This window comes from Dipodomys merriami, unplaced genomic scaffold (assembly GCF_024711535.1).
Source record: "Dipodomys merriami isolate MVZ:Mamm:240054 unplaced genomic scaffold, mDipMer1.0.p SCAF_2, whole genome shotgun sequence".
Classification (NCBI taxonomy): Eukaryota; Metazoa; Chordata; class Mammalia; order Rodentia; family Heteromyidae; genus Dipodomys; species Dipodomys merriami.
Window position 1 is genome coordinate 111,118,693 of NW_027203381.1, and position 12,446 is coordinate 111,131,138.

The 12,446-nt window shown below is 37.8% G+C and overlaps 1 protein-coding gene across 1 annotated transcript in view; it reads right to left on the reverse strand.

The window, feature by feature from the left end:
* Positions 1-3,898: 3,898 nt before the first annotated feature.
* Ltn1 (listerin E3 ubiquitin protein ligase 1) overlaps positions 3,899-12,446 on the reverse strand; it is a 52,152-nt gene continuing 43,604 nt past the window's right edge. The window contains exons 26-30 of the mRNA XM_070030527.1: positions 11,221-11,392; positions 9,918-10,138; positions 8,953-9,147; positions 7,341-7,508; positions 3,899-6,775 (exon numbers count right to left, since the gene is read on the reverse strand). Coding sequence (XP_069886628.1) covers positions 6,713-6,775; positions 7,341-7,508; positions 8,953-9,147; positions 9,918-10,138; positions 11,221-11,392 — 819 coding nt within the window. The 3' untranslated portion in view covers positions 3,899-6,712. The remainder of the gene's footprint in view (positions 6,776-7,340; positions 7,509-8,952; positions 9,148-9,917; positions 10,139-11,220; positions 11,393-12,446) is intronic.

The following is a 12,446-nucleotide window of genomic DNA, read 5'->3' on the forward strand; positions in this document are numbered from 1 at the left end:
CAAAGTAAGGGCATATCAGCTGGGCACCCGTGGCTCATGCCCGTAATCCTAGCTACTCAGGAGGCTGAGAGAATTGAGGTTTGAAGCCAGCCAAGGGAAAGTCTGCGAGACTTATCTCCAGTGAACCACCAGAATACCGGAAATGGCACTGTAGCTCAAGTGGTAGAGTGCTAGCCTTGAGCAAAAGAAGCTTGGGACAAGAGGCCAGGCCCAGAGTTCAAGCCCCAGGACTGGAAAAAAAAAAATTGTTAAAAAGGACATACCACTTCTGGGGCTGGGAAGGTGGCTCAGCGGTAGAGTGCTTGCCTTGCATGCGTGAGGCCCTGGGTTTGATTCCTCAGCACCACATAAGCAAAAAAGAAAAAAGCCGGAAGTGGCGCTGTGGCTCAAGTGGTAGAGCGCCAGCCTTGAGCTGAAGAGCTGAGGGACAGCACCCAGGCCCAGAGTTCAGGCCCCACAACCGGACATACCACTTCTAAGTGTAGCATGACAGAACATTAGATCCCTCAGAGTAGAATCACAAAAATAGTGGAAATTTCTCCAGATTAGCTGTTGTTGGGGAACATTATCAAGATATACTACTTTCTTCTTGACAGAAGGTAGGGAACTCCCAGGTAAAATATACTTCAAGGTGTCATCTACATATGCTCAGAAAAGTGTATCTAAAAACATACCTACTTTCTAAGAGATGCAACAAAACATCTAATTCACTAGAATCTCAGAACTCTTATTAACAAGACTCTAGTCATAGGTAAAGTATTTGGAACTGAGCTTAAGGGTCTAGACCAAGTCTTAGATCATCATAAATCTTTTTTTTTCTTTATGTCTATAGTTAGGTTTGTACCATTAGTACTATGACCACTAGCCATATGTGACTATTGAGATTTAAAATATGTGTGAATAAGAAACAAAATTTATCTTAATTTAAGATGGACATTTGATCCAGTTATTAAAGTTATCAGTGTGCTTAGAACAACTGGGGTATGTTAATTTACTGTTTCAACCATAAATGTTCTGAAATCTAAATATATACCAAGTATCTTTAATAAAAATTTCATACCCCTATTGAAGTACATTGTCAGTTTAAGCTGCACACTAATTCCCAAAAACTTATAAAATGTGTACAATTCAGAGTTAATAATTTTTATATTGATTACATGTTGAAATAATATTTGGGATATACTAGGTTAAAATGTTAAAATTATTTCACTTATTCTTACCTATTTAATATGCAGACTCAAAAATGTAAAATAACACATGTGGCTCACATTATGTTTCACTGAATGGTGTTTGACTAATCCATACTCTCAGGCAAATCTACTACCCAGGAGACAATTGGCAAAGTCTAGACATTTTGTTGTTACAACCGATTGGTGCACTGGGATATACTGGTTAGACACTAAGGCTGCTGCTAAACATGCAACAATAGACAGGGGTCTTCCACAAAGCAGATTTATGCAGCTGAACATGACAAGAATACTGAAAGTATGAAACTCCTCTGTGGATTTCTCAGCAGCTCAGCACACATCAAAAATGCTCTGTATTACAGCCTATCCGTCTACTAATGACTTACCTTCCTTTACACTGAAGCCTAGACTTAATTAGCTGAGTTCAACTGTAAACCTGATTGTACAACCCACAATTAATATCAGTATGGCAGTGGCTCGGGCCACTGTTTTGATAACAGAGGTTTGGGCCAGGGCAGTTAGCCAAGACAAAGAAATAAAAGGCATCCAGAGTGGATAACTTCATCTGTTTAACACTCCGTACTTACATGTAGAAAATTCTAAGGACTCTATTAAAATCTGAGTTCAACTAGGTTGTACAATACAAAATACATGAAAATAAACTTATTGGTACTACAAAAAATACACTATTGTCATTTGCTGCTCATTTTTCACAGACTACAGATACCCTTATGTGATAACGGAAAAATTCATGCTTGTGACTCTGTAGTTTGGTAAGTATACATGGCTAGAGCTGGTGAATTCTCAGTGGTTGTTAGTAGGTTTTAAAAGGGGAAAGGAAGCCAGGCGCCGGTGGCTCACGCCTGTAATCCTAGCTACTCAGGAGGCTGAGATCTGAGGATGGTTCAAAGCCAGCCCAGGCAGGAAAGTCCATGAGACTCTTATCTCCAATAAACCACTAGAAAACCAGAAGTGGCGCTGTGGCTCAAGTAAAAGAGCGCTCGCCTTGAGCTGAAGAGCTTAGGGACAGTGCCCAAGCCCAGAGTTCAAGCCCCATGACCGACAAAAAAAAAATAATAATAAATAAATAAAAGGGGAAAGGGCCAGGCTCCAATGGCTCATGCCTGTCATCCTAGCTACTCAGGAGGCTGAGATCTGAGAACTGCAGTTCAAAGCCAGCCCTTGTAGGAAAGTCGGTGACACTCATCTCCAATTAACCACTAAAAAGCTGAAATCAAGCTGTGCCTCAAATGGTAAAGAGGAACCTGGAGCAAAAAGTAAGGATAAGCACCCAAGCCACAGAAGCAGCACAAAAAACACCAATCCACAGTAACATGTTATATTAAATGTTATGTATAACATATATAGTATATATCAAAACTACTTGAAATAAAAGGTTTCCAGGGTAAACATCCTGTTCTATCAGGCCCTTTGGGCAAGGAACTTTCATAAGATAAAAAAAAAAAAACAGACACCAGTGGCTCTTACCTGTAATCCTAGCTACTGAGGAGGCTAAGATCTGAGGATCCTGGTTCAAAGCCAGCCCAGGCAGAAAAGTCCATGAGACTCTTATCTCTAATAAACTACTCAAAAAGCCAGAAGTGGTGCTGTGGCTCAAGTAATTGAGCACTAGCCTTGACCACAAAGAGGCTCAGGGACGGTGCCAAGGCCCAAAGTTCAAGCCCTAAGACCAACAACAACAACAACAAAAATCCCAACCCTACAGAGATTTAAGTATTTCGTTACAGATACACATTTTTGCAAATTAGGAAAAAATAAAATTAAGAATAATTAGGTTGTAGACAAGACCTACAAAAGCACCTGGTCTCACTAGGTACATGAATGACCACGTGGCTCTTCTAAGTTTGTTATCTGTCTCATTCTCTTTTAAGACAACCCATTATAAAAAAAAAGTAATTGGTCATATTAAATCAGAGGAGTTGAAACTGTAATGGTAGGACACACCCTTATGTGCTTCCTTGCTGGTGTTGGTGGTGCTACAGAATTTCTTCTTCCAGATGTTACATTGAGCATGCAACTTGTCTTCAGGGCCTGGCTTTTCCTTGTGGTGTTTGGCGTCCATGCAGACAAAGAGAGGATGAGGCTTGCCTTGTGGGCTGCATGTAAGGCATCACATACCAGCAGAAGCAGCAACTGTGTGCTCATGTGCCTGGCCATGTCTGTTTCTTCAGTTAACCAATAAAAAGTCAGAAGGGGAGTTATGGTTCAAGAGGTACAGCACCAGTGTTAAGCTGAAGGTCTATGTGTCTGAGAGTCATTGTTATCCAAGCTTTTCTCCAATACTGTTTTTAGCAAGGTGCTGGTGGCTCACACCTGTAATCCCAGCTACTCAGGTTGAGATCTGAGGACAAAGGTTCAAAGCCAAACTGGGCAGGAAAGTCTGAGACTTACCTCCACTAAACTACCAAAAAAAGCCAGAAGTGACACTGTAGCTCAAGTGAGAAGGTGCCAGCCTTGAACAAAACTCAGGGCCAGGACCCAGACCCTACGTTCAAGAAACAAGTAAGTCTTATTTTTAGATGGGAGGGCAGGAAAATGAGAGAGAATGATAAAGGAAGAAGTTATTATATACAGGTATGTAAATAGCACAATGAAGAATATAAACAATGTATGTTTGTTCAAAATGACAAAAAAAAGTCACTGAAATGCCTTTTGGTGAGAGGATTAGTAAACTACAGTAAGATACCATAACTGAAAACTTTTTTAGCCACAACTTTTTATGGATGCAGATGTGGTAAAATGTAAAAAACAGAAAGGAGCTGTCCCAACTTGTGAATGGTAAGCTAAAAAGGAGGAGAATGCACCAGGGAGGAAATACAAAAGAGTAGCATTTTATTTCTTTAAAAATCAGAAGCAAATATGGCAAAATAGTATGTGAAGAAGGCATTGATATTGTTTTTCTATATATTTGGAATATTTTGTAATTAAAATTAGAATTTTAATGAGCACATATGGTACAACAATAAAATGATAACACTAAGTATTCACAACACAAAAGTATACCAAGTAATAACATTATTGAAGCCACAGAACCAAATGTATATACATTAGAGCCTGACATACATAAGAGCCAAAAGTGAATTTTAAAGTGGTAATTTACTTTGAGCTTTTAAATTAATAATTTAAATCTCATGCAATTTTAGTATTTCCTTATGCTACAATTTTAATGGCTTCTGCCCTTTCTGTCAAGAGTTGTCAAAGCTATATAAATAAAATTTTATTGTGGTATTCTAAATTCCAGTCCTATTTTGGAAAACTTTTTCCTTAGCATATAAACAATAACAAGCTTTACAATTATAGTTACAAGTCTTTAGAGAAATGTATTGAGTCCTAAGTAGGAAGAGCAGCTATTTAATTATAACTACTTAATTACAGTGTTCCATCAAGAATCTGATGCCATAATCCCTCTATGGAAAAATAATGATTATTCCCTTTGTTTTATACTTAGGCTTTGGGTCAGAAGAAACAATACTAGAAAGGTTATAATATGTTTCATTGTAAAACCATTTTTAAAAGGGAAAGATAATAATTTTACAGAGGAGTAACACAATCCTTTGGGATTGCTATGTCAGAGACAGAGATAGAAGATATTTTAAGAAAGGGTTAAGAAGAGGTAGTAAGATTTTGCTGTCCTTTACTTACTGTCTCTTTGAACCTTAGGTCTAGAAAATAATAAATATTACACAGAAAAAATGAGACGAAACTGGTTATAACAAATACAACTCAACAGATCTGCAACTCATAAGTATATTTCACTCTCAACTATGATTTCTGACCACATTCATACTATAGCAGTAATTGTCACATTACCTAATTGATGGTAAACAATAATTTTATTTGATATGGGTAGCTTTTTTGCTAATTAATTTTTTGGCAATACAATGATTAGCCAATCTCTTCAGAAGTCTTAAGTATTGGATATAGTTTTTGCATGAAGTGGAAAACTAATAAAATCATTCTAGGTTCCAAACTTCCACATTTCTACTTGGAGCACAATTTTTAACACCTGTAGGACTGTGGCAAAAAGCAGGTTTTCACCTACTTGGCATGTTCTACTTAATTTATTTACTAATAAAATCTTTAATTTTCATTTCTGAAAGCTGAAAACAATTAGCTCCTTGAAGCCTGTCTTTTATGTAACTAGTAAAGAATAGCTAGTAAGAATAGTAAAGTTTACTTACAAAATTGGAAGCCCCAAGCTTTTTTTCTTTTTTTTTCCTGGTTATGGGGCTTGAACTCAGGGCCTGGGTGTTGTCCCTGAGCCTTTGTGCTCAAGGATAGTCCTCTACCAATTGAGCCATAGCACTACTTCCAGTTTTTGAGTGGTTAATTAGAAATTTCTGTCTGGGCTGGCTTCAAACAGCACTCCTTAGATCACAGCCTCCTGAATAGGATTACAGTGTGAGCTACCAGTACCCAGCTTCCTTGGCATTTTTAAATGTTAGTTTTCCACTAATCTTCAAATTTCAATAAGATTTATTTCTTCCCTCTCAAGACAGAACTAACTACCACTCTGCTTCAGAAATGAAATTTTTTTCTTCTCAAATTCTCATGCTCTGAGGCCTAACTCAGGGAGAGTAATGAATTCATTGACAAGTTTACAATTCAAATTTCATTAATACATGGAAACAATTCTTCCCTAGCACTCAATGTTACAAATTTAATTTTCTGAACTTTATAATCCTTGATAGAGGCAACTTAAAGTTTGATGCATATTCTTTTATATAGGATTTCAAAATACACTTAAAATACCTTAAGATGAGCCATTTTCAATAGCTCAGTGTCATTAAAATGATCTACAAAAATCAGAATACTATTAATTTTGCTGACATACCTAATAACTCAATACATCTGTAGATGTAAATCAGCTCTCTCAAACTTCATTTGATAACTGGACACCAAGGGTGACCCATGCCTACTGTAATGATACTCAATAGGCTCAGGATTGTGGTTTGAAGCCAGCCCAATCAAGAAAGTCCATGAGACTCTTATCTCCCATTAACTACCAAAAAAGATGCTGTGGCTCCAGTGGTAAAGCACTAGCCTTGAGCAAAGAAGCCCCAGTTCAAGCCCCAGGACCGGCACACACAAAAAACACACACACACATAAAACCCCTTCATTTGGCCTCATATTGGGTATGTGTTAGAAGACAGATCTACATACTCAATGGGCTTTCAAGTTATAGATGTATAATATTTTCACAAATTTCAGTTCTATAATTTTAGAGTATTTTTCATCATTTATTTTGAAATATACAGAGGTTATATTCACTAATATAAATATTTTCTCTCAAATATGTATATTCTTTTGCAAAAGAAAAAGTTTCTAAACATTTACAAAGTAACTGTGATTTTAGGATGGCAACATTAGGCAAAATAATTTTCCAGAGTTCTTATTTAAAAAGAATGCTCACCAGCCTCCCCACATCAACACAATAAGATGGATCCAAATCCAATGCCTTTGCCTGATTTATTTCAGGGATCACTTCCAATGAAAAAAAATCTCAGAAAAAGGTCTCACGACATAGTGGACAAGTAGATTTGTTGCTAGATGTAAACCATTTGTACTGAAAAAGAAAAAGTTGTAAATGGTAAAAGGACTTTTGAAAGTTACCACCTCACATATATACATCTATGTAAGCAAAAAGGAGAATATTAAAGTTTTTCCCCCTCCCTATATGTCTCCAAAACAAACACAATAATTAATATACCATTCTACCCTATTTAGACTCATGCACAAAACTACCACGTCATAAGGAAGGCTCCTGATGCGAGAGGACACGGGGCAGCTTCCTTCTCAATACGAGGTTGAAAAGGGGCAAGAGCTCTGATGCCAGATGGTCCTGGTTGCAAGTACTGCAGCCTCTTGTAGGCCCTCATCTCACGTGTCTATGTATTCTTGAATGCTGGGAGCGCTATCAAAGCATTCATTTATTTGTTAAAGCTCTTTGGTGCTATCAGTCTCAGTAAGTTACTAATTACCTTTTGCAAATACTGAAAATTCATTTTAGTATGTTTCTTATTAACTTCCAGTAAGAGAACAACACACATCTGTTTTCTTTTTCAAAGTCAAACATCTCACACACATGCAACAAAAAATATAACAAGTTCATTACCCTTTATTAGACTTACCAGGCAGGCAGAATGGAATTTTTTCTTGCATGTTCTACAGGCTTTTTTGGGAAGAGAATAGTTGAAACCGTGAATGACCGAGAAGCAAATCATGCAATCTTCAACTCCCTCAAAACGTTTGTCTACGTTATTTTTCCATAATGCTAACCCTTCCATAATACTTCCATTCTGTGAGAGAAAAAAAAATATATAAACAGATTCACTATACACTGAAGTCTACCAGAGAAACTTTCATTCAACTTCAACAAAGGAAAAAAATTATTTTTATTTTATTCTTTTTTTCAATACTAAAGTCTGAACTAATGGCCTCCTGAATTAGGCAAGGGCTTCCCTTGCTAGGCAAGAGCTCGCTTGAGCTGCTATGAGATGAGGAATGGGCCAGCACATATAGCTTCTCTCTGTTGAGGACTCGGACTTTTTTGTCTCGGATGGTATGGATCAGAGATGCTCTCAATTTTGGCCTCTCACACCACTTAGAATAACAGAAGTAGCTGGGCACCGGTGGCTCACGCCTGTAATCCTAGCTACTCAGGAGGCTGAGATCTGAGGATCGCAGTTCAAAGCCAGCTCGGGCAGGAAAGTCCGTGAGACTCTTATCTCCAATAAACCACTAGAAAACTGGAAGTGGCGCTGTGGCTCAAGTGGTAGAGCACTCACCTTGAGCTGAAGAGCACAGGGACATTGCCCAGGCCCAGAGTTCAAGTGCCACGACAAAAATAAATAAATAAATAAATAACAGAAGTGTGCCATGAGCCAGGTGTGGACTAAGGAAAAGGTCTTGTGAATTTTTCTGCACAGGCTGGCCTTAAATGGTAATCCTCACATTTTCAGCTTCCCAAGTAGCTAGGATTACAGGTATGAGCTACCAATACCAGCTTTCAACCTCACAAATTGTAAAATTGAATCGTTCAGAATGATGAGATTCTGTTTGGTTACCTTCACTCACTTCTATAAAAGGTGACTTTATAAATAACCTATGAGGTTTTAGAAACAGACATAACTTTTCTCCATTAAAGACTAAAAACTTTGAGTCAATATTCCAAGTCTATGGTCCCAGTTTCTCTGATGAAATTCTTTTATTAAACTATTTAGATTAGCTATCCTAACTTGAAAATAATTATCTTACCTTCTAATTTGTTCCAGCTCCACAACATTGGTAAACATATTTAAAATTAAAACGTATTGTTTTATTTTTCTTTACTGTACAACTCGAGACATATTACAATGTATAAACTGGGAGAGACTCATAAATTCTTTAATTGTTTAAGCTTTCTCTAGCCAAAGGGGAGTTGAAATGAAAGTAAAAGTAGCTCAGAAAGCATCCATTAGTCTAGTACCTTCCAAAGAATCTCTTCATTTAATTTCCTTAATGCTATACATTCTACATCTCTACAGCTTCAGTGACATAGTCAATCTCTCTTGTACACCAGTAAATAACACCAGTAAATAACGTATAAAGCCTCAAAAATTAAAGCCATTTTGGCATGTATCTGTGGTTAAGCAAGAATTGTGTATTTATTCCTGTCTTACACAGAAGAGTTGTATCTTGGTTTCACTGCTTTTCAAATAGATCACGTCTCTCTAGAAAACCACATGTGCAAACAATACCTACCTGATGGGTGAGGTAAGTGCTTAACTGCAGCATCCAGTTCCGCCACTGCTGCACGGCCACCCCAATTCTTTTCCCACTTTCCACTGTTATTGAACCCAGTGGATAATTTGAAGGCAGTTGTATTATAAGTTCAATGATGATGTCCTCGATTGTATAAGTAGCCATAACTTCTCGAGTAGTGGCTCGAGCTTTAACCTACAATACAGGATCAACTGTTTTTATCTAAATTTCATTCTGTCATTCAGAAACAGTTTAGCACTGGGATTTTACCGGAAGGCCTTACAATTGTTAAGACTGCACTGTACCACCTGATTCTGTTCTAGCATTATGTATTTTTCAGATAGGGTCTCTGGTTTCTGCTCAGGTCACCACTGCCCACCTTTGTCTCTTATGTTTCTGAGATGATAAATGTGCGTCAATACACATGGCTAATTGGTTGAGATTGGGGGTGAGGGAGTCCTTGAGAGCTCTTTGCCTGGACAAGCCTTGAACCATAATCCTCCCAAGTAACTGGAATCACAAGCATAAGCCATCACACTTAGCCTCAAGAACATTTTAATAGGTTAACTATTGGCAGATAAAGACTTTACAGAAGGGATAAGAAACTAAACATTCATTTATCTGATACATGGGGCATTTAATAAGTAGGTTTAAGACCCTTAAACCTTAAGACACTATTTTTATGACATTTTAACTTTGTCTTCACAAAATACCTTGCTCATAAAAACTACATTTTATTGTATTGTATTTTATTGTCACAGAATAAAGCACTTGAGTAAATGAAAGTAACAGTATTAAATGTTACTTGTATGTCTGCTATATTTGTGCAACACAAGAATTTGAAAATAAGATGGGCAGACTTGTATAAATTCTCAATGAAAAGTGCGACTTGTATGGACACTGATAATGAGAGATCTAAACAATACTCAAACAAGTTTTCCAGACTAAGTCGAGACAATACTAACCGTCATGCCATTAAACAGCTGCGTACTTGTTTGCACAGAAGATATTTCTTGGAAAGAAAGAACATTGCTGACATACTTGCTTGTGAATCTGTCTACAATGTTGAAAACACGCTTCTCACTGCTATTCCACCACAACCTCACCATGGCAGGCAGGTCCTTCAGTGTCATATGATAGACTGAGCAAGCCAAGTGTGGAATCTGGTAGGAAAGAGTTGATGTTTCTGAGGAGAAAACATTCTTAGTTAGTGACATGTACTCTTTACATAGAATAATAGACTCCAGTGAGTGTTTTTGTTAGAAAATCCCCAATTACTCAATGTCATAGTTAACAAAATGACTATCTAGAGACACAAGAACTCTCCAATATTTGAACTCTCCCACACCTTTGACATGAACCAGAACAGCAAAAGAAGGAAAAATTGAAAATCTCAACTGACACTGAAAATTCTGTCTACAAATAGCATTCTACATTTTTCACAAACAATATGGTTTAGACATTTATTTTTTCTTTTTTGCCCATCAGGGCCTGGGCTCTCTGTCCCTGAGCTGCTTTAGCTCAAGGCTAACACTCTGCCACTTGAGCTGCAAGCGCCACTTCCCGCTTTTTCTGAGTATGTTTTTGGAGGTAAGAGTCTCGCAGACTTTTCCTGCCTGGGCTGGCTTTGAACTGTGATTCTCAGATCTGCCTCCTGAGAAGTTAGGATTACAGGCATGAGCCACTAGAGCCTGGCTTGGTTTAAATATATTTCTAACGGGATGAAAAAGATTATCTCTGTTATAGGTTATAAAAAGGCATGTGATCTCCTTTACTTTTCCCAGAGCTCACTAAGCTGCTATGTAAACCTCCTAGAGCAACCACTTCAATATTCACAGACTCAGATCACCCTAAAAGTGCTAAGATTTTTAAAAACTCCTATTCTTAGTTAAATTCCTATTCTTAGTAAATTTCTATTCATAGTACAGCTAGATTGTGTCCACTTATCCTCTCAGCTAAAATGTGCACTCCCAGTAAAGGAAGAAAAGTGTCACTATTTTTGTTTCCATAACTGTATTTACTTGCCTCCAAATAACTCTATAACCAATACTTGTTTATAGAGTACAATATAACAATCAACACACTAAGCTTTAAAATTTTATTAAACTGTTTATCACCTCACCTATGAGACCTAGTTAGTTATTCTCCTTAGAAGTTATGCATACTTTTCAGCCTAATTTCATATCCCAACCATCCTCAGAGCAAGTATTACACTACCTAACCTGAACTGCAGCTGCAAGAAAGGCCCCAACCATGTTTGTCACTGACCTCTAATACTCAGCTTGAGCTCTTCAGTGAAGAATGTTTTAGGGTCCTTACTAGAGACCTCAACAGCTGTCTCTCCATAGGTTGGGTTTTCTGGCATAAGTCTGAACAGATGATAGAGTAATTTATTCAAACTCTTTGTTTTCCGAAGGTACATGGAATACAGAGCTCGAAGCTGGTAGAGAGCAAAGAATTTCTTAATGAATTCAATTAGACCAAGGCAACTGATAAAAAGAAAGAAAGCTAACTATAAGAGAATGAAATAAAAATTAATTAATTTCAGCACTTCAAGTTACACGGAAGAGATCTGGGTATGCAACTCACTAATAAATGCTTGCCAAGCACAAGGCCTTAGGTTCAATCCCAAGCACTGGGGGGAAAAAATGTACATAGAAAATGTATGCCACCTCCGAAAGGTGGTGCCATGTGCTATGTATGGCACTACTCCGTTTATCATAAACGAGTACCTTTCCTCACAAACTATCACCTTCCTTATTATTAGACATATGCTCCCAACTTCTTTCATCCTTTAACGTGCTCACTTTAGCTTGGAGTCTCTATTTTAGCCAAGAAAAACTATTCACCATTCCACACAGATGACTCAACTTTCTTCCCACATCTTCCACACATTCCTTCCACACTGTAGTCCTTAATCTTGGCAAATTCCTAAGTAAACTAATCCCAGTGTCATGGCTAACCTATCAAACACTACAGTATCCTTTTAGGACAGAAAATACGAATGAATAGTCCAAACTGTCTTGGGGGTCTCCTCTCAGCTGTTTTATCAATCATGAAATTTCATATAAAACTATGGATTCCTGGGTTTTCCTTTAAAAATAGGAAAAATGTGGCTCCACTGAGAAAAGCATGGGTACCGTGAATACTTGTGCTTTTACAAGCCCTTCTTGCCAAATTCACTTTGCAGTTCTTTAATATTTACATCTGCTTTAACCTGACTTTTTCTTTTTTGGGGGGTTCAGTCATGGAGCCTGAACTCTGGGCCTGGGCGCTGTCCCTCAGCTCCTCAGCTCAAGGCTAGCACTCTACCACTTGAGCCACAGCGCCACTTCCGGCTTTTTTCTTTTTGCTTATGTGGTGCTGAGGAATCGAACCCAGGGCCTCAGGCATGCAAGGCAAGCGCTCTACCACTGAGCACCTTCCTAGCCCCTAACCTGACTTTTTCTATACCACAGATCTCATAGTTCAAAATCACCATTTTTTTTTTAACT